This window comes from Idiotropiscis lumnitzeri, chromosome 18 (genome assembly GCF_059441095.1).
Source record: "Idiotropiscis lumnitzeri isolate Australia: NSW breed Sydney's pygmy pipehorse chromosome 18, RoL_Ilum_1.0, whole genome shotgun sequence".
Taxonomy (NCBI): domain Eukaryota; kingdom Metazoa; phylum Chordata; class Actinopteri; order Syngnathiformes; family Syngnathidae; genus Idiotropiscis; species Idiotropiscis lumnitzeri.
Window position 1 is genome coordinate 664,904 of NC_142408.1, and position 26,195 is coordinate 691,098.

General features: G+C 45.3%; 2 protein-coding genes across 4 annotated transcripts; both read left to right on the forward strand.

Annotated features, from left to right (window-relative positions):
• The first annotated feature begins 3,291 nt into the window (after nucleotides 1-3,291).
• On the forward strand, nucleotides 3,292-9,211 carry LOC148318805 (BCL2/adenovirus E1B 19 kDa protein-interacting protein 3). Its single transcript, XM_088280894.1, has 6 exons — nucleotides 3,292-3,597; nucleotides 5,788-5,938; nucleotides 6,737-6,803; nucleotides 7,126-7,199; nucleotides 7,366-7,515; nucleotides 8,116-9,211. The coding sequence occupies exons 1-6, from the start codon at nucleotides 3,561-3,563 to the stop codon at nucleotides 8,162-8,164; spliced, it is 528 nt and encodes a 175-aa protein (XP_088137020.1). The 5' UTR covers nucleotides 3,292-3,560; the 3' UTR covers nucleotides 8,165-9,211.
• Nucleotides 9,212-12,798: 3,587 nt separating this feature from the next.
• On the forward strand, nucleotides 12,799-25,336 carry thbs4b (thrombospondin 4b). Of its 3 annotated transcripts, none has more exons than XM_088280870.1 (22): nucleotides 12,799-14,600; nucleotides 16,206-16,722; nucleotides 17,265-17,518; nucleotides 17,597-17,699; nucleotides 18,127-18,209; nucleotides 18,273-18,324; nucleotides 18,390-18,541; nucleotides 19,166-19,303; nucleotides 19,388-19,465; nucleotides 19,543-19,695; nucleotides 19,766-19,870; nucleotides 20,558-20,665; nucleotides 20,734-20,893; nucleotides 22,322-22,440; nucleotides 22,708-22,760; nucleotides 23,081-23,274; nucleotides 23,383-23,561; nucleotides 23,655-23,703; nucleotides 23,777-23,973; nucleotides 24,144-24,316; nucleotides 24,458-24,597; nucleotides 24,778-25,336. In XM_088280870.1, the coding sequence occupies exons 2-22, from the start codon at nucleotides 16,407-16,409 to the stop codon at nucleotides 24,834-24,836; spliced, it is 2,865 nt and encodes a 954-aa protein (XP_088136996.1). In that variant the 5' UTR covers nucleotides 12,799-14,600; nucleotides 16,206-16,406; the 3' UTR covers nucleotides 24,837-25,336. The 3 variants fall into 3 exon arrangements, with proteins under 3 accessions (XP_088136996.1, XP_088136997.1, XP_088136995.1); XM_088280871.1 differs by having other exon boundaries at nucleotides 16,525-16,722; XM_088280869.1 differs by lacking the exon at nucleotides 12,799-14,600 and having other exon boundaries at nucleotides 14,810-16,722.
• The last annotated feature ends 859 nt before the right edge of the window (nucleotides 25,337-26,195 follow it).

A 26,195-nucleotide genomic window follows, 5' to 3' on the forward strand; every position in this document is an offset into this window, starting at 1 on the left:
TATTCATGCTAACGCATAAATACAGTTTTCTTGATCCTTACTGAGTCACTTCCAGTAGTCGACGCTTGCTCATTTGTGTCTACAAGATTCTATTTTGCTGCCTTCCAGTGGCCATTTTTTTTCTCAACTATGATGAAATGATTCGTTCCTTCAATCGGAAAAAAAAAGTGATTTCATTTTAATTTTCTTTTTAAGTTTGTAATCAATGAGTCATTTTTGTTCCATTTTAGACAGTAGAGGTGATGGGGGAGGAAACGCAGATGGGAACAGACAGGTGGGATGATTTTACAGATATCTCCAATCTGAGCGGGAGGATCATCGAGAGGCGCGTGAAAACATCACTTGAGCGCTTCAGCTCTCCTATCGCTTGTTTTGATGTTTGCGCCGACAGATGCGGAAGGAAAGAATGCAGCGTCAACGTGAACCAAGTTCTGACTCCATTTGTTTGCCTGTAGTGACTCGGCCTGGCCAGTTGGAGTCGCCGGCGTGCAGACGCTCCACCTCATCTCTTTCGAATCAGTCCTCAGCGCTTGTTTTTGTATTTGGTTTGGATTGGAGCAACGAATCAAAAGCCCATCTTGTTTTAAAACGCTTCAAAAATGGAAACCATCGAAGGCGCCATCTCGGTTTCGGCAATTCTCAAGCACATACGAATTTACGTCATCGTATGTTTTGCTAAACTGGCTGTTTCTAAAATTCAGCTTCAAGTAAGCGTAACAGATGGCGACCTTTATCTGCATCGCTCGTGGCTGATTGCATGGAAGAGTTCAAGAGAGAAATCGGCGTTAATGATCAGCTCTGCCGATTTCGCAATCAAGTGGGGAGACGCGATCTTGAGACGAAGAGCAATCAATGGGACTTGTCTTCTCTTCCAAGTGACTGAACGATTTTGAAAAATCGTCATTGCAATTTCTTTTCCTTACGGTTTCACATGCCAGTTTTTTCTTTTTCACAAGCATGAGCAAAACATCACGAGTTGAAATCTTTTTTTCATCGTTTGATTTGCAACTCAGGGAAGTGCTCACAAGGACTACATTTTAGCAAGCGAGTGCGACGTGGATTATCGAAATCGGTTTGAACGTCACCACTTTGTATCCACGGTTCACGAAACAGGAGACGTAAATGTGTGCGGACTGGCCGACTTAAAGACTGGAAGTCGTTTTGTGCCGGGGACCATCTTCCCGTGAAGACATTTTGACAGACTAGCGTTGAAATAAACTAAAATGACGCTGAATGAAGTGGGCGCCTTTCAACGAGCCGAGCTTGTCTTGTGTTCAATGGCACAGCATGTTATGAGATGCCACTTGTAGCCTGCAAAAAAAAAAATGTAGCGTGTTGCCAGCATTGTTGCTGCTTCACTTCACTTCCTTGTTTTTATTTTGTTTGAGGAGAGACCAGCATATTTTTCAAGTGGAAGTTTCACTGGCCTCGTTTTTGGTCGAATCTCGGCACACGCTTGGAGCTTTGAATCGTTTCTTAAAACGTTGCTTGTGAATAATGTTCTGGCTGGCTTACAGTTGTGGTCTATGAGGACAAAGCTTGACTTTGCGCCGCTGCCTTTGTACCGTGCCGCCACTCCGATTAATTTGGGGGGAAATCCGCAACAAATGTAAGCGTTTGGCTGATGTCACAAAAAAGACTCTGAATTTGAGATCGTTTTAGTTCCGGTGGATTTTTTTTCTGAAGTTCTGAGATGAAAGTGATTCCTCTGTCGTTTCCATGTTGCATTCGGTCAACCTCTTCATCATCGCGCCGTCACCCGAGGAGCGCGACGAGTCGACAGCGCCGACATAACATCTTCTCCTAAACGCCTCCGCAAGTGAGACATCCGATCCCATTTTTATCAGCTGCGATCACTCCCCCCCCCCCCCCTCGCCGCTACCTTCCCCGTGTTAGCCCCCCCCCACCTCACCTCCTCCACCACCGGAATCACATTAACATTCCTGTGCAGATTGTGTTTTCATATCTCCTGGGCGTTCAACATTTACACTTCACACGCGCCTCGTTTTTGCTCAGAATCAATTGAGGGAATTTCAGATGCGAAGAAAAAGTGGGCAGAAGGGCTCCATGTCTAAATGGCAATCTATTAGGAATAGAATGTGCATCATTACAAAGACTCACAATCATCAGAATGGGCGCAGATCCAAACAAGTCGTTGAATTCAAGACCACAGTGACGAGAGAGAGGAAAAGTGTGAGAATGGAAATCACGTTCCCCAATAATGAAATGGAATCGGATACTGATGTCAAGCAGAAAGTCGTGAATCGTAGGCAGACGTTCGCCGATGATGTCACCACGATGACAAAAGAAAATCTTGCTGGTCGACGGGCGTGCCGTTGAAAAATATTGGGCGGGAAAAAAATCTCCCATTTGTGCAGAGGTGGAGGCAAAAAGATTTGCTCAAAACGAGCTTGCAGTCTGACCAAAAAATAAAACAAGGTTTTGAGGACATTGTGTTCAGAAAAGTCAGCCGTCGTACGAGAACGTCTTAAAAATTTACAAAGAAAGTCGGGATTTGTTTATTTATTTTTGCAAAATAATTGACCGCCTGTTTTTGGGTTGAAAAACTTCCCTCTTCACAATTTTTGTGCTCCGTGTTGTAATGCCCTAAGATGCCACAAAATGGCGCCACTGTCACGTCTGATACGGAAAGTAGTAATTGATGGTAAAAGAGGGTTTTGCTTGTTTCTCTGGAGGAAATCTTGCTGGACGGATGGATCGATGAAAGGTGTGTGGATGATGGAGATTTGTTGCGTTATTTCTTAAATGAGTCATTTCTAAGATACTCCAAAGGATATCTGGAAGCAGTTTGTTTGTTTACGTCCTTGAAATCAGATCAGCTCCCCTGACGTGTCGTGGGAAACACATCCGATAGATAACGTACCGAGATTGGTTTTTCTTTGACCACCTAAAAACCGATTTCGCTCCAAAAAATCTTGAAAAAAAGCATATTTAGACATTGAATATAATTTCAGACATTTTGAGACGGCAATACTGCGAAGATGTCCTTTTACACTTCTGTCTTTCTGCCCTATATGGAAAAATAAATAAATAAATCAAACGGCAAATCCTCCAACGATGAACCTCGCGATCGAACCCTGCGCAAATATAATCTAGAAGACCCTTTCCTTGTTCGGCTTTTAAATGTAAATAAATCCCGAGAGTTATGTCACTCTTTGATGTTGATCCGTCTCCAAAGAAATGATGTAACTCATTAGCAGCGGTTCTGCCGGTGTACAACTTGTGCTCATTCATAGATTCAAAAGCCGTCGCGTCATTTCACTTGAAACGAATGTCCGTGTATTTTTCGGGTAAGCTTGTTTTTGTTTACCTCGTCCAGGCTGACACGTGGCCAGAGGCGAGGGGGAGGAGTCTGCCGCCAGCGCCAGCGTGGATTAGTCCAGCCACGGGGACCGTTTTTATTTTGATACTTTTAGGCTTCCACCAGGCGAGAAGCTGCCGCGGGGGAATCAGTCGTTCCTCGGCGTCTCTTGTAGCCCTCCTCCAGGAAGCCCCCCCCCACCCCACGGCCCCCCCCGGCGTCCCTGCGAGACCCAAACATGTCCGGCCAGCAGACACCAGAGGACAGCCTCTACGGTGAGTGATGCTCTCCCATTCATCAGACAGACCTACTTTCAAATCAAGACAAAAAAAATTGTAATATCAACAAAATCAAGCATACTTGTTGTGTTTTTCTGAATACAAATTTGTGGGAAAATATTTTGGTTGTAACAATATGAGAGGTTTAAAAAAGTGTAACATCAAAGGAAAATGTTGTGTCATTCAATAAGAATAAAATAGAATTGCAATATGTAACGAGGATAACGTGGTGAAATTCCAATCACAAATTGCTCATCGAGTGACAACAAAGTTTTGGGAAATTCTTTTAGAGACGACCATTGAAGATTGTTAGAGAGCAAAAAGTACAAATCTATTTTCAAGAGAGTGAAAGTTCATTCTCGTCCGAAAAAGAAATAATCCAATGGAGCGCCGATATATTGATCTCGTTGCCACCAATGATGCCGGCAACTATGCACATTTTTTCAAACGACTTGAAACACTCAATTTGAATTCTTGAAATTATTCAGTCGATATTTTAATGAATTCAAAATGTCATGAAGATAATGTCTCGACGGTACTTTTGCCACCCTTGACGCCGTGGTTGTGTCAACGGATTCGCTGACTCACCGACGTGCATTTTCGTAAGCCAATTAAGATTTCTCGCCGCTTATAGCTCGCTTGCAACCTCGCTGGCCAACACCAATCAGAGTTGTTTGAATCAAATCAGGCTAGAATTTAAAATGAAATTTCTTACTTGGAAAATCCCAATTCTTCGCAATTATGTTGAAATATATTTTACACTTGGCTGGCCACTAATGACGACTGTTGGACTGGCCAGCTACTGGTTTTGTGGACTGGCACATGCCCTTTTTGCGGCCTTTTTTTGTTCCCACAAGAGACCGACCTTCCATTTAAAGAGAGCCGCCCATTCATCCATTTACAATATAGACTGCTAACGGAACCAGAATGTTACTTCATTTCATTAAAATCACGTAAAAAAATCTAAAGCACTTTTGCAAAAATAAACAAATGTCATCACTTAATTTCTTCACTCATTAAATTGCCCCAAAAATCCTGAAAAGAAATCCAGATTTATCCTCATTAGTTGGTCGATAAATCTGGGACACATTTTTTTTTTTTTTTTTGATAAACCCTGCCACCAACATTTCTCATTATCCGCTGCCGTAAAATCTATTCAGAAAGAAGAGTGAACCTGTTCATTGAGTTACGTAAGGTCTTTGATGTCCCACAACAACGCGGCAATGCAGCACAAGAATTGCTGCAGAAAGATCAGCAAAGCGGTTATGTCATAAATCTCCTCTGTAGGCACCAAAAAAATTAAAAAAATACGACAAACTAGGGCAATGGCACAGATTCCTCTTCCCTCCCTTCTATGCTCTACTCTGTGCTCAGTCATGACGCACGCACGCACACACGCACACACGCACGCACGCACACGACATCACGTAAGTGGAGGAGGGCTGCCATTGGCTGTCAATGTTGTGCAAAAACAACAAGAGGGCGGACGTAAGAGGCTGAATGGCTAATCTCCAACAGAAATAAGATCTTACGTAAGCGAGCATGCTGTCAGGCCTGCTTACTGCTGAGCAGTGCACCAACACCACCGTGCATGTGCATGCGCGTGTGTGAACCACATGAACCTTTTGTGTCCATTCAGTCCTTTAATGGCTGTGTGTGTTCATTTGATTTTCATTGATGGCTCTCAGTGGCGCTCCGCTTGCATTCAAAAGCAGATCTGAGCGGCCAAGCGATATTAACGCCACAGTCAGAAGAGAAAGCAAGGAAGAAATTGGAATTGTACTCCAGTAAAGTTGCATCGTTCTAAAAGTATTTTGAAGAAGATGAAATAAACAAGGAACCTTTAAAGAGTCAAATTGAAATATTATGCAAGCGAGATCTGAAAATGAACTAAACTGAAATATTACAATAAAACTCATAATTTTGTGAGAAAAGGGTTTGAATATTATGTGAACAGAATTTTATATGACAAGAACAGCGCTGGAACTTTAAAGGTCAAAATTGTTATTTTCGAGAATGAAGTGAGTTCAAATATTGCGATTGCGTGACATTGCAATAAATCCTAAAATGGAAGTATTGAACGATGATTTGGACAGTCTTACGCGGCGCAAAATACCCGTAAAATGTACTCAAGTGCAGTCATAAGGATTTCAATTTTGTTTCCTGTGTGTGTTTTCCCGCCTTCAGGCTCCTGGGTTGAACTGGAGGAGTTGATCGCCACGGTGAGCCGCAGCGAGAGTCTGACGGGGCCGGAAGACAGCATCTCGTCCGCCCTGCAGGGAGAGCTAGAGAGGATCCTGCTGGAGGCGCAGCTGGAGTGCGAGAGGAAGCGAGACAGGTGGCGACCCGTCTCCACGTCACGACGCGCGTCAAACCTGATCTCCATAGTTTGAGCAGAAATGTCCGATGTTAACGTCGAAAGCCTTGGAAAATTCTCTTGCAGCGCTTCCTCTGTGTCTTTTGACGTTTCTTTCAATCAGAATCGGAATGTATGTAAAACACACGTCAGCATAAGCTACGCTAGCATTGCAGTAACAGGCAACTACGATCAACAAAGACCAAAGTCCTTCTGTTGGCCGCCTGTTGGTGGTCTCAAGGTGCACCAAGTTTGTGGTCCGAGTCTGCTGAGGAGAGAGATGAAGTGTCACATGGACCCCGGACACTGTTTAATCTCCCCATGATATTTGTAATGGTGCGCGACATCGCATGCGTCGGCCGGAGCATCTTGAACGTGAACACGTTTTCGATCGGCTGTAGTTTTGGGTGGATTGTGAACTGCATTCTTTCCATCCTTCATATTATTGTCTTTGTTTTGGGGGGTGAGTACGATCCAAAAGCGAGACTTGGCAAAAGACAATTTAAAAAAACACGGCTTAATGAGAACAAATTGCATTGAGAACCTTGGCAGCCAATCAGCATTTGCAATCGTATCCCGAAATGCGATGCAAAGAGTCGTGGTCAAAAGTCAAGCGGGTTCAAAGCGAGTTGTGAGTAAGTGGGCGTGGTCCTCACGGAGTAACAAAGCGCAGGTGAGCACAAGACCGTCAAAGTCAGGATTCGTCTCAGAAAACGAATGCACGCAAGATGTTTTTTGGCGTAGCTTGTGTCAATTCTGAGCAAGAATGTCTGTTTGCAGTCCCCCGCCGTCGACCGGCTCCCCCGGACCTCCGAGTGATCCCGACAGTGACTGTATCACCATCCAGGTACAAATTTGCCTTTTCAAATTGCTAGCGGCTGTCGATATCCCGTAGCGAGCTAGCTTGCTAGATAAATCGAGTTGAGCCCGTATCCCTGTGAGCGGCGAACGTTTGCAAACATAGTAAATGTTGAGTTATTTGGGGATTTTTTAATTTTTTTTCTTCTTTGTAACCGTTTGCAACCTTGAGCGAATCCTGACAAAAAAAAAAAAAATCAACATTCGCTAGCTTTGCCAAACTTGGCCATCAGCTTTAGCTAGCTAGCTAAATTGCTCGATAAATATGGCGAGATGGATCGGTCATGTGATCTTTGTGATGACGTGAACAGGAGGAAAATGACAGGAGAGTCGACCCTGATTGGGTTTGGGACTGGTCCAGCAGGCCTGAAAACATGCCGCCCAAGTAAGAAGAAAATCATGGTCATCTTTTTTTTTTTTTTTTTATTCTGTTCTTATTTTGTCACGGAAGCACACAACCAAAAGTATGACAAACGGCCAGCAAGTGATCTGAAAACGATTTTCCTCCTTGGATAACGCCGTTGACATGATATTTTGCCGGTGTCACGCAGAGAGTTGGTGTTTCAGCATCCAAAGCAATTGAGCTCGCTCAGCGTTCGCAAGACAGAGGTGATGAAGAAGAGAGGAATCTTCTCTTCCGACGCACTCCTCGTTCTCGTCCCCTCGCTGCTGGCCTCGCATCTCCTCACGCTGGGCATCGGGTACCCACGCGACACACCACTTACTTAGCGTGTGATGCTTTGTGGAAGCCGCATTTCTTGGAGACTTGTCTCCATACTTTTGTCCTGTAAATATATATATATATATATTCGCTTTGCAAAATAACATCAACAAGGACCGTTGGCTAAAATGCACTGCAGTTTCTAGTTAAGGTAAGAAAAAATGTCAACTTTATCTTGTCGTAGGCTTGTCGCTCAAAATTTGTCTGACAGCCTGCAAATGAGTATTTCTTCTTCATTTTGCATTTTTATTTAGAAGGTTGGGAACCATGTTGGGTGGTAACCAGGGCGCAAAAGAGGCGTATAAATCCCTTCCAAATAAAAATTCAAAACAAAAATAAATCATGATAATACTCTCCTTTGCGGGGGCTTCTGGTCCCAATTAACGGCAACAAAACAAGGCATGACGCAGTTTACAGTTTGTCTCAAAGTTCAAATGGGACCTCCATTTACAAACTTTCTGTCTCCTTTCTGTTCTTGTCGGGAACGCTGTTCCGGTAACAATATTAATAATAATCATTTCTTTCCCCCCCCCCCTCTCTCTCTCTTTTTTTATTTTTTTTTATGTTTTTTTTGTTTTAGAATCTACATTGGAAAACGTTTGGCCGCTTCCACGACTAGCACGCTGTGACATTAGCTCCAGGCTAAGCTAGCCCCTTCCCCAGTAAGGTCGCCACCATAGTACCTCCTTTGTGTGTTTGTGTGCGTGTAGCCGTGTTGTTAGGCCCTAAAGGGGGGAGGGGGTTGGTTGGGGCTGGCAAATGAGTCATGCTGAGGTCACTTGAGCCTCTAAAGACTAATCAGAGAGAAGACCAGCTGATACAAGGGGGAAAAAAGAACACACAAAAAAAAAAAAGAGGACACCATGTCTGTATAATATATGCCGGCCCTTCAGACAACCTTGGGGGTGAAAAAACAAATCTGTCATTTGTCACAAGTAATGACAGCTAAAATCAATTTTTTCCTGTCCCTCTTGTGTATTTAAAGCAGACGTGTAGTTTTTCGGGAGTCAATGTTGGTGCGCATGTACTTTTTTGGTCCCTTAATCCAATTCAATGTTTAACCTCTCCACAAAGACAACGGCGATCGCATTAAACATCACTCCTCCAAACTCTTTTATTCAGTCCGTGTACTGGAATAATTGCTGAAACCTTCTGAGAAGCTTCAAAGGGAACTGGGAATTAACAGCAATTTACGGGAATAAATCTCATCTCAAATCATCTTTCCTTATTAAAATGAATTGAAATGCCAAACATCTGGTAAAAAAAAACCCAACATGCAGTAAAGTCTTTCAATGTATTTAAATAAAGAAAATAGCACTCCATAATTTGTCGTTTATACCAATTAGAAGTGAAAAGACCCTTAAATGAAACGTAAAGAATTTGACATTTTGCTGTGCTGCTCCTTGTGGTATGCGCACTCCAGCCACCTGGGGGCAGTAGACTTCAGACATATGACACATTCGCAGAAATGTTTTGCAACTAACCTCATCCATTTTTTTTTATATTGTTTCATAGAATTGCTATATTGTCGGCTGCATGTGTTAGCATCACCGATGCTAATACTTGCCCGTCTATGGCGTTTCACATTGCTTGTTTGCATTGGTACATTGCATTTTTTGATGTTTAGTTTGACAGTAAACTTCATTGGGGAGTGGCATTAAACATCTTGAAGCGTTTTTCTTTTCTTTTTTTTAACAATTGCCGAACTTCTGCTTGTTGTGAAATGAGTTGAGTTGAGCTGTACGAGCATCTTACGTTTTTCTCATAAATGTCAAGGCATGAAAGCAAACAAATAACGGCGGGTATGTGGAAAAGCCACGTACCTTGTATGTTCAGGCACCACAGTAGATGGCACAAATATATTTTCGCCTAATCCTGACGAAAGCAACCCGATTTCTTCATTGTTTTTTTTTGTTGTGATTACCATCTGCATTTGTCATTCCTTCCCACACTTCAGGCCTCCGCCTCTTTTTTAACAAGCTTCTTCTTTCTCTGACCAGACAGATCGGACCTTTTATTGCTTCCCCGTAAACTCCGAGAAGCCTTTCCTGAGAGAATAAAGTCACATTTCTTCGAGAGATTAAAATGATTTAGTTCTAGTAAGACTACGAGAAATAATACGGGAAGTTGCGATTACAACAATAAAGTCGGAATGTTGTGAGAAAAGGTTGAATTATTCGTTGCAAGACTAATGCCATAGTATTGTGATTTTATAAAAGTGCTCATATTCCAGGAAGAATGCTGTAAAGATTCAATTTAAAAAAAAAAAAATCATATTACGACATAGTTTGTTTACTGGGATACTTCTGTAATACTAGGAGGGAAGAAGTTATATTATTGGAGGAAGAAAAAAATTGCTAGAAAATAGTCCGAGGAAGAATTAAGAATTGGATGTTGATTTACAACAGGAAAAAGCTGTAAATTACAAACAAAAAGGAATCATTCCTTTATATTGCGGGAGGGGGAAAAAATCATTTTTACAGGAATAATGGCATAATATTGTGTGTGCGTGTTGTTATAAGAGAATAATTCTGCATTTGTAATAACATGAATATTAAAAGGAAAAAACGTGATGGCGTCTCGGCCTCTGGCTGACCATGCAACCCCATCGAAAAAAACAACAAGTTGAGCGAGCAGGCGCCTGGTTTTCATTCCCACCTTCCATTCCCACGCTGACGTGTTTCACCGCAACAGGAAGCTTTTTAGTCGGGAGCTCAACGCTATCGGAACACTTTGCGGGTACGCAATAAAAAGCTTGCATGATGTCATTTCTGGATGGAAAAGTTGCAACGGCCCGACTTTTGTGTGCAGGACTTTTTGTATTTTTGTCGACGGGCACCGTTAGAATTTGGTGTTTGCGCTGTTGTGGGAGTGAACACTGCTGACTTGATGATAAGAATCATATGAATGCTTTCTATCAATTGATTTCTACAATGGCTTTGATGCACGCCGATGTCATCTGTGCGACCACCATCTGCTCTGTCCGTGAAGATTGCTAAAATTTGAAATCATCCAAAACTTTTGGAAAATTGTGGTTTAAGCACGGCCGCACTCTGTTTGCCAATCGCACCGAGTTGGCTTTGGTATCTACGCCTCTATAAATTTGAGCTCTCCAAAGAGCTCCAAGCGTGGGCTATGTTCGGTAATAGCGATTCTCGTCGACCTTGTGGGAGTGCGTCCTTTGATGATGACCAATAAGACGCTAGCGCTGCGTACGGTGAGCTTTTCAGCAGGACGGAAGCGAGCCGCATGTGCGAAAGTGAGGATATCGGAGATGCGACGTCGCGGGAGCTCAGCACTTTTCGCCAATTCCTGCCTTGGCGTAAGCTAATGCCTTTCCCAGAGAAATGTACAGCCGGAGAGCGATACGCTGGAGCATTGAAGCCAAAGTTGGCGCTGCATTTTGTACCTCACCCATCTCTTAATACCATTACTGTCCTCCTTATTTCATATTGAAGTTGGAACACAACGATATTAAATGTTCCCCAATTTGATTCCTATTATTTATTTATTTTTTTTTTTTACGACAAAGTCGTATCTGCCTCAGAAGCGGACATGTGCAAGTCTTTGCGAGCGTAGTGAATGTTGAATTTTTGTCAGTTTTCCTTCTAGGTTGCAAACGGTTAAAGCAGATTTAATGGTCGCAAACCGTTTTTCATGATGCAAGTCTAAAAGTAAAAAAAAAAAAAAAAAGGTTTTTTTTTTTTTTTTTTAAATGTGAGTCTTATCAGTAAAAAAACTGTTTTTGTTGAAAATGTAACATCTTAATATGAAAAAAAGTTACAGTCATGATGTTCCGATGTTTTTCACGTCCCAAAGACGCAACATCCCGCACACCTGCTAGAAGAATCAATTGCGCACACTGCTTGCGTTATTTGGCTCTGCCTTGACACTTTTTCTGTCTGCTGGACTTCTTCCCGGTGTCGCTAGGCAGAATTAGTCAAGAAGTCGTGACGTTAAGTCGGGGGCGGCGGCGGGGGGGTGGTGTAAGGTGTCGAATAAGTTGATTCCCATGCGACCGGTCAAGATGATTTTGCGTGCAGGTGGCAAGCAACAAAGACGGCGGCGTGACGGATGGACGCAGATGGCAACACATGGTGGAATCATCAAAGGGCGCAAACCACAATCTTGTTTTGAGACGATACGGAGAGTCGCATCGTACCGTGCCGTCAATCTCTCAACTTTATTGCCGTTTTCCGAGAAGAAGCGTTTTGAGTTTCGCCGACCGCAGACGTTTTGAGTGATTCTGCAGACGTGACGCGAAGGCCGATGGAATAGACGGAGTCAATCTAGCCAACTTCTTTGTGTTTAACGGGCTCTTTTTCATTCAATTATTTAGCTTTTGTTTTATTTGCAATCATTTTTTTTATTCCTATTTCTTTGAATTATTTTTATAGAAGCGTGAAACTGCAAAAGTCGAGTACAAATTTGAGACTGGCGAGTACGTATTTGTAAGCTAAATGCTACAAATGTAGCATAGATCACGGCAACACCACGTGCGCGTGCAAAAGTTTAGAAAAAAAGCTTTTTTAGCATTTGGTCGACATTACACCAATAACATGTTTTTTTGTCTGCATGATTTCTGTATTTTGCCCATAAGGCCGGCGGTATATGCTTGCGCAAATCAGTAGCCCGTTCGTCGCATTAGGGGGAAAAAAAAAATCATATATGTATACTTGTACCATTTAGGAGAATTAAAATGTTCCCGTGGTTTACAATATTCCAAAATATCTCACTTCAATCCAATATTTATGCATATATTAATTCTACTAAAAATTGGAACCGGTTCTGTTCCAGATTCCATTTGGCAGCAGTGTAAATGCAGCTTAGAACAATCTCATTCCAATCCGTCCCATCTCCTCCAATCGGGCTGAGGAATGAATTTGACGATATGACCAATCGGAATTGACAGGTGACAAACTATGAAGCCTTGGCAGAGGTCCGCCCGCCCTGGCGAGTGCTTTTGTGAGGCCTTTCCAGTAAATCCTGAAATTGCAGTTTGTCTCCAGCGTTTAGTCTGGTCTGAAAAGTAACGCTGTAATTTGTGGTCTCCTCCTGTCGGCTGTTTGGGACCACAAAAAGACGCTGACTGCTGGTTCTTACGGAACCTCCCTCAGGTACGACGCTCGTAAGACTCGGACGTCCCGCGGGGTTTGCAAGCGCCGGGCCGCCGGTCGAGTCGAGCCAAAGTGCTGATTTGGAGGAAGAAAAAAAACATCCCGGGAAGTATATCGGCTTAACGGCGTTATTACTTTGCGCTAAACGCCGTCGTGAAGAACGTCCGTTCGCCAAGTCGGCGTTTGTTGTGATCGGAAGCGAAAGCTGAAGTCGAATGGATCCGTTGTGTTCTTCCTTTGGCTTTTTCTTGAGCTTTTTGGGCACACCTGGGAGGGTGTGTCCTAAACGAGCGCACTTTTTATCTCATTTCAGCCTTCTAGTGTTCGATTTATTTAGATTTTGATTATTTTGTTCATCTTTGCTTGTACTTTTCAATGGTGTTCATCGTCTTTGCATCTTAAAGAAGGTTTAGGTGTTTGTTTAACTGACATTTTTTAACATTTTCTATGAATTTTCTTTTTTTTTTTTCTTGACGTTTGTTGAGCCGCCGCTATTTGCAAATACTCAAAATACTTTCTTTGCTCAAACGCTTTATTTATTTGCTAAATGATAAGAAAAAGTGAGCATGATGTCGATGTTTTGCTTTGAATCTGTTTCTGTTGAGGTCACGCAAGCGATGCAGTGACTTATTTTAAATTGTCCCGCTTCATGCGGATTTTCTTTTCTTTGCATTGGCCGAGGGAGGCCAAGGTGTCTTCTTGCCTGTTAAGTCAAGAAATGCTCGCTCTTGGACTCGCGTTCTTTTTTTGAGATCATTTGTAAAAGTGTGATTAGCTGCCAGACGTTCGCTCACAGTGTAAACATCCATCCTGTCTTTTCTCCTTGTGACTTTTACTCAGATTGGTTGTGCGGTTTTCAGCGCCTGCCAGAAGTGTGTGTGCGCGTGCGCGCGTGTGCGTGAATGTCCAGCGGTTTATCATATAGACATTTTCCACATACTTTCACGTTTTAATTACTTCATCCCGACGTTTTTTTTTAGGGTTCCATCATAATTGACGCCGAAAAAGCAAAAGTCATGTACATGAAAACCCAAACATTTTGATTTTAAATCTTCCCACACTGAACACCTGTGGCCGACGTGTAGGAAACTCTGACTCATCTTCTACTATTTATTCTTCTGCTGGACACGTTTACGAATTCAGGAACGCATTTTTTTTTTTTTTTATTGTTTCATTTGTGCGCCTAATTAGTCAGGATAAAATGTCAAGGCTAGACAATTGTCACTTTTTCAATTCATTCTGTATTCTATACGTCATTTGCCTTACAAATTAATCTAAATGTATAATCCCGTTAAAGCCCGCAAAACATCATTTTTTAAATTTTTTTTTAATAATAAAAAACCCCATAAAATAGCACTTCACTGTATAATAGAATCAACTGGGGCGGACAGCCGCGCCCGCTGGTTGTGGGCCGCGGCTCTAATGGATGAGCCCTTTCACCTTTTGGTTAATTAAATCGAGCTTTCACTCTATTTCGGTATGCAAATTAGTTGTGCTTAGCAGTTAAAAAAAAAATCAGTCCAAAGTCAATGTTGTGCGAGACTTTTCACCTTTGCCAGATGTCCTGACCACCTGGAGGCAATCTTGTTGGGACCGAGCCTCATTTCCTGACTTTTCCTTTTGGGATGGCGTGAAGAATGAGTGGGTGTGGAGACATGGATGAGGTGTCAAGGAACGCCGAGTACGTTTTCCAAGAAGCCAGCGCAAGCAGCCGCAGTCACTTGAGTCCGCATGGGGTGGTCTTTCAAAAAACTCAATAAATAAAAAAGAAAGCCTTTGACTTGTGTCTTTCCCAGACGCTCCTCCTCCTCCCTCCCCTGGTGCGACTCCTCTCAACAACTTTCTTCAGACACTCGGGACGCCGACAACATGGGCCGGTGGAGCGCGGCGATGGTGGCCTCACAGCTTCTGCTGCAACTTTGCTCGTACGTAAGAGGCCAGGCTTTAGGTGAGTCAGCAATCATTTACGAGCTCAGCGCGTGTTACCTTTCGTTTCATTTTAACGACAACGTGACGACAAAGAAAGGTCGAGCCGCTCCGCCGGCGTGCACTCGAACTCGTTTTTGTTGGATTTCGCTGCATTATGGATGACGCAGAAGCCCAGAAAAAAAGGGGAATTTGATATGAAGGAACGGCCAACACACAAGGAATTGTGAAAAGTGAAACAAATTCTTCATAGTTGCGGTGAAGGCATTTTTTTTTTTATTATTTAAACATTTGCTCCCGGCTCAGTTGCACACATGGAAGTGATCAGCCACAATGTGATGGTGACCAATGCAGGTCACACGTAAACACGCACGCGCACTCACTTCAAAGTCAGCCTGCGGGAGAGAAAATGTGTTGTTTGCATGTAAAGGGAGGACGTCGTGACGACCGAGCCAATTTGAACCTTTTCTTTCATTGGCGATCACAATCAGCAAAGGCCCGATGACCAGATGTCTCCGATTGTCTTAAGAAATGTGTTGTAAAGTGCGATCAAAGTCATTTCGAAAATGTAAATGTGGCAAATCCTTCAAGCGTTCAACACCAAATCGGGCCAAGTTGACTCGCTGATTGAGACTTGAAACAGAACGGTTGTCAAATACAACGCAAGTACCGATAATGCGGCCATATTTTTACACTGCGCCCCCTTGTGGCCAAAGTCAGAAAAAACCCTCCGCAATACGCTTGGAAAACGTTCGCCGCTGACAATCGTAAATGTTGAACATGTTCTTCATCTACGATCTCAAATACTTTTGTTTGATTCAGTGCCAAGTTGACAAGAATCGATTAGTCAGCCTTTGCCAACTTTGATCAGATGTTTAATCAGGCTGAGGCTTTCCACCATTGGGATTTTACATTTGACCACGTCCAGCGGGAATTTGGAGCAATTTCAAGTCCAAAGGCTCCGAGAGAGGACAAAAAGGTGTTTACGGTTTAGGAGCTAGCTTACAAATCCCCCGAGTGAATGATGGCGTCCATTAAGCGTCCGCTTGATGAAACGTCCATCGCTTCCAAGAAACATACCGTCGTTGTCCGTCGTTCCCTCTCGGAATCTGCCAACGTCCAATCGGGACCGTTTGATGTGAAATCATCCATTCCGTGTGAATATTTGCGCTAATTATGCTCAAACAGACTTTTTGGCTGTGGAACAAAGTCTTGGTGTGCCCGGACCAAACTTGCAAACATTTTTATTTTTAGATCACGTCTCACTAAAGTGCATGTTGTTATAAGCTCATGATGTCATCTGGGGAAGTGAATCCTTTTCACATTCATTTTATTCCCCCAAGGAACTCATCAGCATTTCAAAATCTGACTCCAATCAACAGCAACGACGAGAAAAATGGACGCGTCTCACTTAGCTGAGTTCCTTCCGCCTAAATTGTGAACAGTTGCCCAAATGAATTCTTCTCTTGAGGAAACGACACAACGGGGAATTCGCTAAGTTTGGGCGGCAATGAGGCGAGCGCTTCATCGGGTCGAGGGACAATTTGGGGGGGCGATTTTGACGGCGAGCGATAAAGGGCCTCCGCCGTCTGCTTTTCGGCAGCTTATGCATTGATGATGTGTGCAGATGGTGACACACGCGCACACGCACACACGCACCTACTCCACGTCCTGGAGTGACTTGGCCCGCACCGAAGCCACATTATTAAAGGATAAACTGCCAGCTCAAGTGGACTCCGTCTGCCGTTTTCACCACGACAGCCCTAAAAATGTCTCGTCTTCGATGTGAACGACACGCCAGCGCACGTTGGAACGCTTAAACGATAAAATGACATTTCTTTTCTTCAAACTTTGGCGGGGGGGGGGTCAACATGAATTGAAATGGTGTGACCGAATGTGTATGTGCTGGCTTTTGAATTTCTTTCTTTTCGTATCCGCGCGGACAGTTTATGACCTTCTGACCTCGCCCGACTGCCTGCCCGACCTGCTGCAGGGCGGTCTGGTGGCGCAGGGGGCCAACGAGGCTTTTCTCCTGGCCTCCGTCCAACTGCAGCCCAAGAGCGGCACCACGGTCTTCGGCCTGTACAACCCGCGGGACAACAGCAAATACTTTGAGTTCACCGTGATGGGCAAACTCAACAAAGGTAACGAGAAGCCCCCGTCTCGATTTACTGCCACCATTTTTCACAAGTTTGAATTGAGCGAGTCGTCCAATCGATGATCCGAAATAACGATTGGTTAATTGACGAGGACTCGATTAATCGTAACACCTCTCGTGTATCCGAAGCCACGGCGAGTGACGCCGATTTGGCAGCCTTCCCAAATCAGCATTGATGGCGTTTATGAATGCAAATGTGCCAACATCATAAACGAATCCGAGCGCTGAATAAGCGTTGCGTAACTGCGATCAAGCGCGCATGGATGCCCTTTGTGACTTTAATTCTCATCTAAACCTTTCATGCTCATGTTGTCTCCAAGCAAACGGCACAAATGCGATGCCACTTATTTCTATGGATCTCATTTGAATGCTGTTTTTTTCGTGTCTTGGCTTCAAATCCGATCACGTTTGCAGCTCAAATAATAATAACTTGGAAATTGCGCCGCATCCACTCGCCGTTTCTCATTCTCGTTTGGTCTTTTCTCGTCGATGTTTACGTCCCGCTCTTGCGTTTGCTGTCGCCCTTAGCCGTGTTGCGCTACCTTCGCACCGACAAGAGGACGAGCTCGGTGACCTTCAACAATCTGGTGCTGGCAGACGGCAACGTCCACAAACTCTTGTTCCACCTGAAGGGACTCCAGCCGCCGGGCGGTCCGGGTGGGCTGGACCTCCATCTGGACTGCAAGCTGGTGGAGACGGTGCGGGATCTCCCCGCCGCCTTTCAGGGTTTGCCGGCCGGCTACGGCACGGTGGAGCTGAAGAGCATGCTGAACAAAGATCAAGTGGGTGCCGCCCACCCCGTCCGTCCCAAAGAATGATTGTGGATGTTGGCAAGATGTCTCACTAAAGTACGCCAACAGGACGGCTTACGCGAGCTGAAGCTGGTGGTCGGCGACACCTTTGAGAACGTTGCGTCTTTGCAAGACTGCCACTTCCAGCAAAGCGACTCCGTGCAAACCTTGGGTAAAAATGAGGGCAAAAACGCAAACTCCACACGCTTGAAAGTAACTCAAATTGAAGGAAAGAGGAAACCCAGTGAGCCAATCTTGAGTTATTGATACGCAGAACATGGGCTTGCGTCCTACTGTTGACTTCAAGTAACGGGTCGCCCGCTTATCGGTCTAGCTGTGCTTTAGAATTGGAGCAATTTTCTTCCAGAGGCCGATTTTTCCCCGTCAGCGATCACCACCGTGAGTGACATTCTCGCAAGTTAGTCTTCTTAAGTGCACAAAAGAAAATGGGCCGACAAGCAGCCACTGAGTTGCATTTGAGAAGTTTCCTGGCGTGCAGCTTTGAAGTCGATCTCCCGTTCCACTCAAAGCGCTCGTCCTTTTCTTGCCCACATTTGCCGCCGGACCTCACCTCAAGCCCAATTTTTTTGTCCAATCAGGCGTCAACACCAAGCAGCTCTCCAATCAGATGCTGGAGTTGACCAAGGTCATCAACGAGCTGAAAGACATCCTCATCCAGCAGGTAACAACTTCTCTGAGGGGCAAATTGGCCCCGCCCTCGTTGAGCTGACCCGCGTCTTCGCAGGTGAAAGAGACCTCCTTCCTCACCAACACCATCTCGGAGTGTCAGGCTTGCGGTAAGACCTCGGCCGCCGTCGACGTAGAAGGTGGCGTTTCAACCGGGGACGGTTGTCGTCCGAAGGTCTGGGCGGTGCCGAAGCGGTGAAGCCCAAGTGCGGGCCCGGCGTGTGTTTCCGCCACGGGACGTGCCGGGAGACGGCGGACGGCGTGGAGTGTGGGCCTTGTCCTGACGGCTACACGGGAGACGGCTTCAACTGCGACGACGTGGACGAGGTCGCTTATCGCCGGCATGCAAATGAGCCGCCCTTGACCTTGAAGAAATGAAAGCCCGCTGCGCTTTTTCTGCGCCTGCTCATGAATATTGCATGTGTAGCGAGCCACAACAATTAGCCGCCGTGGCGCCGGCAAGGCGAGGACGCGTGAGGCTCAGGAACGGGATTTGTTTTGAATCCAAACATGGAGCGAGCTGAAGGTGACGTGCCTTCGGATGACAAATGACACCGGAATGAACCGCACACAATTTACGGTTCAAAGTTGTCGTTTGTTTTTCATGAAAGGCGATATTGTTACGGGAAAGATCACGCAGGAAATTCCTTTCGATCACGTGCGCTCGTGCTATTTCGTGAACGTTGCTTGCAGTGAGATTACATTTCGTAACAAACACAAAATGAATTATTTTGTCGATTGAAGTTCCGTAACGTTATGACGCATTTGGTTACACGAAATAAGTTTGGAGTCCGTCTTTTTTGAGGGCTCCGCAGTCATTCTCAGCTCTCAGGTCGTCATCGGAAAGGACATTTTCATTCAAGCGTCTCCCGAAAGCGACGGCGTGGGCTTTTCGGGATTGTTTTCCGTTGAAGAGTTTCACCGTGCCGCGGTGCTCGTCCTTTCTTGCAGTGCCAGTTCAAGCCTTGCTTCCCTGGAGTCAAGTGCGTGAACACGGCGCCCGGCTTCCGCTGCGACGCCTGCCCACGGGGCTACACCGGCCCGCCACTAGAGGGCGTCGGAGCGCTCTTCGCTCAAACCAACAAACAGGTAGCTGACGGCATATTGGCAGGCCGCCACGTATCGGCTCGGTGCAGCTTCGCCGGTCTTGGGGGATAAAATGTTTTCTTTCAGGTGTGCGACGACATCGACGAGTGCAACGGACCAAACAACGGCGGCTGCGCGGCCAATTCCATCTGTCAAAACTCACCCGTGAGGCTTCGCAGGACCACGGCGGTATGTTGTGCCGCAGCAGGTAAGTGAGCCAAAAGGTGTTTGGGATCCCGCAGGGCTCGTACCGCTGCGGCGGCTGCAAGGCGGGCTTCACGGGCGACCAAGTGAAAGGCTGCGAGCCCGAGATCAGCTGCGCCGACGGCCCGACCAACCCTTGCGACGTCAATGCGCAATGCGTGGCCGAGCGCGACGGCTCCGTCTCCTGCCAGGTGCGGCCCGCTCGCTCGCGATCGGATTTCACTTCAACGTGCCGATGGTCGCGGCTCGCCGTGTTCTCAGTGTGGAATCGGCTGGGCGGGGAACGGATTCCTGTGCGGGAAAGACACCGACATTGACGGCTATCCTGATGAGAAACTCAAGTGTAAAGACCCGTCATGTCGAAAGGTCATTTTGCGACCAACACACACGCACACTTTCCAAGCGGCCGACTGACGTTTGACTCACGAACCAGCAAACTAGCGACTGACCTTATCAAGTAGCAAACGGGACAACTGAGCCGAAAAGCTGTCAAGCATGCAGACTAACGAAGAAAACGACCTGCTGAAGTCGAAGGTTTTGGCTCACCGTGAAATGAACAAAATCAAAATCGGAAATCATTGTACTCAACGAGATTAGATCAATTCGTCCGTCAGTCCGACAAACAAAACCGTCTTACTAACCGACTAACTTGGGGCGTACCTTCTTCCCCGACCGACCAATTGAAAGTCACCGACAGACTAACTGGCGACTTCATATCGAGCAACTAACAGATGACGTGATTGACCCGATAACTAAACGACGGAGCGACACACAAATGTTGGGTCAAGGCGAACTCACCGTCAGACAACGTGCCGACCTCATTCATGTATTCTTGTTTTTAATTAAAAAAAAAGAAAGACCTCCCTACTTGCCGCCCATCCAGCGACTCGTTACGCGCATTCTTTGCGACCGCGAAGTGACTGCTCGACTAGCTGACCAACAAAGGAATTATGACCGACTTGCCAGAAAAGCAAAATGAGCGAACCGGCCTGACGGAATCCTTACAAAATAAAAGCAAAAAAAAATCAATCAAGTTTGTTGCCGTCTCAATAGGACAACTGCGTCTTCGTTCCAAACTCCGGCCAAGAAGACGCCGATCGAGACGGGCAGGGAGACGCCTGCGACGACGACGCAGACGGCGACGGCATTCCCAACGAGCAGGTCGCCATTCCTCCCGATATGTTTTCAACGCAAAAAAAGTTTGGCTTGAGCGCCGCTTCGGCTTGCAGGACAACTGCTGGTTGAAGCCCAACGTGGACCAGAGGAACAGCGACAAAGACACGCACGGCGACGCCTGCGACAACTGCCGTCTGGTGGAGAACCCCGACCAGAGGGACACGGACGGCGACGGCAAAGGCGACGCCTGCGATGACGACAAGGACGGAGACGGTAAATCCAGGGCTCCTCAAATGTTTTGGCTCCAACTCATTCTTTGCGAGGACCCCTTCATAATCTGCACGTGAATGTGCGCCCCTAAATCCCAAAGGAACGATTACGTTTCATTTCGTTATCCATGACCCGATTTATTGGAAAGGAACGTAACCAAATCAAATCGTCTTCACTTCAAAATGATCTTTATCTTCTGCGCACGGCTTCCACTCACAACAGAGACGAGATGCTTCCGAAAAAGACGCGGTCGGTGTTTGCAATTCTTCAAAGGCCTCTTGTGTCTGTTTTTCATTCAAAGTGACAAGCGACTTTAATTCTTGCTCACAAACACAAAACACGAGCGGAATCATCTCCAACATGTTTTTCATATGACCAGAAAGGCTCGCGGTGGAAGGCAATCACGCGGCCAATAGCGCTGAACATCGCCCCGAGACATTTTAGGCTGCAAATCGGTTCTTTATCCACGGTGAAAATGTTTGACCACACAAATGTCACGCCTGGACACCCCAAAAGTGTGACGGAGCTGCAAATGTCGCTTTTGGTTGGAAGCAGCAATTGGTTTAGTATGGCTAATGGTGCAGCGGTTCTTGTTGGTAAGAAGGCTGATGCAAGTTTTAAAAATGATCTCATGTAATCATTCATTTTACAGACCCCCCAAGCTACAGCTCACTTGAGTACGCAAAAGACAGACAAGCGACGTCACCACTGACGATGACGTTCTCGTTGCATAAGCGGCAATGGTCTATTTTTAGCTTTTACGTGCGTGACATGAGGACTATTGGCGCCTCTGCCTCTCTGACCCCAAAGTGAACAGCGCGATTACGTCTTGGAAGCCCCAAAGCACTGGAAAGACTTCACCTCCTTTGCATCTGAATGACCTTTGTCCTGCTGTTGCTGGCGCGCGTGCATGAGTTCTCTTTCAAAAGAGAACAAAACAAAGTGTGCCTCAAGTGCAGTGCAACAGCATCTCCTAGTGGTCACTTTACAAATTGCACCCTTCTTGCACTCGCTTGCTTTCCAAATGGATTTGCTGCATATGAAAAGAGAAATGATAAAAGTCTCGCTATTCTAAACTGAAAGCAAGACAAATTATTTAAAATACACACAGTTTGAATAGAAATAATTCACTGCTTTAATTCGTAATTTTTGGAAGTTTTTTTTTCAATATGTATAAATAGAAAAACATTGTATGACAGGTCTTAGGGAAGGACTTTTTTTTTAAAATATTCCCTTTAAAAATGCAACAAAAAATCATGACATTTGGGGGAAAAAAAGCTTTTTTAAGAAAACGTAACACCAATCAGAAGAAATCTGTCAAACGATTGACAGCAAAGTAGCTGTCCTTTGGAAAGAACAATGCGTATGTGAGAATAAATGACACTCACATGACTGACTGATTGAAGAATTAATGGATTTGCTCATCGTCAGGCCTGAAAAACTTCCTGGACAACTGCCAGCTGGTCCGGAACCCAGACCAGCGGGACCGCGATGGCGATGGCGTGGGAGACGCTTGCGACAGCTGCCCCGACATCCCCAACCCCAACCAGGTCAGCCGCTCAACTGACCACTCTGTATTCTTATTGAAATACTTTTCGTAAGAAAAAAAAAAAAACGAAAAAAAGCAGCTTTGGGAGACAAATTTACCTGATTCTGATGCTATATTATTTGAGAAAACTGGAAAAACGATCAAAATGGATTACTGTGGCGTCAAAATACAGAGAATACATTTTAAAGCACAACTACAAGTTGGTTTTTTTTGCGAGACACAAAACAAAAGTGATGTCATGGGCCGAATGTCATTTCATATCTTTCAGTCTGATGTTGACAACGACCTTGTGGGCGACTCGTGTGACACAAACCAAGACAGGTAAATCCAAGGACATTTGGTGATTTTCAATCAAATTCCAAACTTTTTGCATTCAGAGATGTTTTGCCTTCTCGTGCCGCATTTCTCGACCGATTCCAACTTTCAGCCGATCAACTCATCGAGGACATTTGCCGAACCGTTTATCACATTGTCCAAATTCCATTTTCCACAATAAAATTGATATTTTCCGCCATCCAAACCATGACGACTTCAAACTTTTCAGGTCAATTAGGACAACAAGTTCAAGGGCATAAGAAATCGTTTCCTCAAGTGAAATATTGATGAGATTTGGCAAATTCTGAAAAGCTTCTTTGGTGCAGCGATGGCGACGGCCACCAGGACACCAAAGACAACTGCCCCTTCGTCATCAACAGCTCGCAGCTGGACACCGATAAAGACGGCCTGGGCGACGAGTGCGACGACGACGACGACAACGACGGCATCCCGGATAGCAAACCGCCCGGACCGGACAACTGCAGGCTGGTTCCCAACCCGGAGCAGATCGACGACAACGGTACGTGGCGGCGCGGCCAAACAAAAATTTGGGACCATGACAGCACTTTGAGGACAAACGATCATCTGGGGCTATTTGCGCTCTCCGTTCTTTCCTTTCCCCCCTCAGACGACGGCGTGGGCGACATCTGCGAGTCCGACTTCGACCAGGACAAAATTGTCGACCGGATCGACAACTGCCCCGAAAACGCCGAGGTGACTCTGACCGACTTCAGGGCCTTCCAGACGGTGGTGCTGGACCCCGAGGGCGACGCTCAGATTGACCCCAACTGGGTGGTCCTCAACCAGGTACGCTCCGTTGAAACCAAACGCTTAGCGATAAATTGCAAAACCGTGTGAAAAACGTGGAGGATATCGAGCGGATCTTTGCTCCGACCTCAGGGAATGGAAATCGTCCAGACGATGAACAGCGATCCGGGTCTGGCTGTGGGTAAGCGCATCCTTTTCAAAGTTGAGCCCAGAATGCAGCCAAGGCAAAAAGCGCAAGAACTTCCCGACTTTAGGTTACACGGCGTTCAGCGGCGTGGACTTTGAGGGGACTTTCCACGTCAACACGGTGACGGACGACGACTACGCCGGCTTCATCTTTGGCTACCAGGACTCGTCGTCCTTTTACGTGGTCATGTGGAAGCAAACGGAGCAGACGTACTGGCAGTCCACGCCCTTCCGGGCTGTGGCCGAACCGGGCATACAACTCAAGGTTCGGACTTTTTCACCGGCCATCGACGACCTCTGCCGAGTAACAAGCGAGAAGTCCATCTTTGGTCTGTTCGTCGGCGGTCCCGACGGCTCGCTTGCGCCGTTCCCAAACCAATCGTCATTTAAAGTTCGCGCCAGAACCTTTTTCTAACTCTTGCCTTTCTCCGCCAGGCCGTGAAATCCCGATCTGGTCCCGGGGAGCACCTGCGGAACTCGCTGTGGCATACCGGGGACACCCAAGACCAAGTACGCCTTCTGTGGAAGGACCCCCGCAACGTGGGCTGGAAGGACAAAGTGTCCTACCGCTGGTATCTGCAGCACCGCCCGCAGGTTGGATACATCAGGTGACGGAACTCCACACATTTTTTTCTTGGCGGACGCTCCTGTTTTTGTTAGCGTCAGAGCTCAGCCTAATGAATCGATAGGGAAAGTGCCGTCCCCCCGTTCCTATTTAATGAAAATGGCTCTTCTTCGGGTCACGACAGGGCCCGCTTCTACGAGGGGTCCGAGCTGGTGGCTGACTCGGGCGTGACCATCGATACAACCATGAGGGGGGGCCGACTTGGCGTCTTCTGCTTCTCACAGGAAAATATCATCTGGTCCAATCTGAGATATCGCTGCAATGGTAAGCGTGCGCTTGCTCTTGTCCCACATTTGCTTTTCGAGATTTTTATTCCTTTAGGAAGGTGGAGACATTTTATCGATCAAAAAAAAAACCAAGTTACCCTCCCCAAAATTATAAGACAGAAAGTCTGTTTCTGATGAAGCAAGCCAAATCTTCAAATCTTCATTTTCTTCTTATCAGATACCATCCCTGAAGACTTCCAAGAGTTCAGCACCCAGCATGGCGTTGACTCCCTCTAGTGGAAGAAGAAGAAATTGTGTGTGTGAGTGTAAGAGTGTGTGGCTGTTTGTGTGTGTGCCTGTGTATGCATTTTCAGTGCATTAACAGAGCAGCACGCTTGTACCGGATGTCAATCATGTGCTAACATGAAATTCTACTCAAATTTGATGACACGTTTACTGTAATGGCACGTAATCATTTCATGCATTGTACTTTTCATTAAATATGATGCATTTTATAATACACAGCGTTGCTTCTCCTCCGCAATAATTGGAACGCATTTTGGTTTTCTTGGTGCGATTACAATATACCCCAAAAAATATAAAGGTTCTTCTTTTTTATTTTTTTTAACCTTTTTTGTTTTTCTTTTCTTTGTGTGTGTGTGTGGTTGCAATTAATAATTTCGTTACCTTTCTACATCTATGCTACCGATTTCTGCTTCATACTTGTTATTCAAAGAGGAGAATTATGTCCGTCGTCAGCAGAGGGCGCTCTTTTCTAATAAATCAATTGATTGTCAGGTGCAGCGACCAGCAAGTTCTCTCTTCTAAAGTGTCAGACCAAGATTTGGCTCGACCGCATTGCAGTCAGTAAGATGATGAAAATGTGTCAACACTTTCAAGTTCAAAATGTTCAACTCTTTTAAGGCATTTTCAACTATTTTTCACAAGATTCCCAATCGCCTATTCCACATTTTTTTAATACCTGTTTAAGGCACTCCAATATCAAAATGTTGTCAAATTGATGGAGAAGTGTTTTTTGAATTATTATTTACAAATTGACCGAATAATTTGAGATTTTCTGAAGTATTGAAATTATTCTGATGTCAAAATGTTCTGCTAATTCGTAACTAGATTGTATGTAACCAGAGAATGCAAGTCCTGGAGAAAATTCGTGTGAAGACTGAGAAGCCGAATAAAACTTTGTGGCAGGATGTCGAATGATGGCGAAAGACAGCAAATGATTTTGAATGACACTGAATGATGTTGAAGTATACATTGAACGATATAACAAATTAACTGGCTGGAATGGTTTGCATTGATGAAAAATCTAGAAGGTAATATTGAAAACTTTATTATGAAATGAACAATTTCCGGTTCATTTGGGGTCACTTCCGGTTTCAAATTGCGAATGGTGACATATCGCAAATATACAGAATCCTTCCACATTTTTCAAACAATTCAAACCATCCCACTTTTTGCAGGATTTCACATTTTCCATGTAAAATGTTCACATGTCCACCTCCTTCCACATTTCTAAATCGAAGAAAAATGTTTAGCCCGTTGAATGTTTTACGGCTACTACTTTCTCACCCCCCACTTCCCAAAATCTAAATATTTGCAATGGTAAAAAATGTTCCCGTGGGGAAATGAAAATAT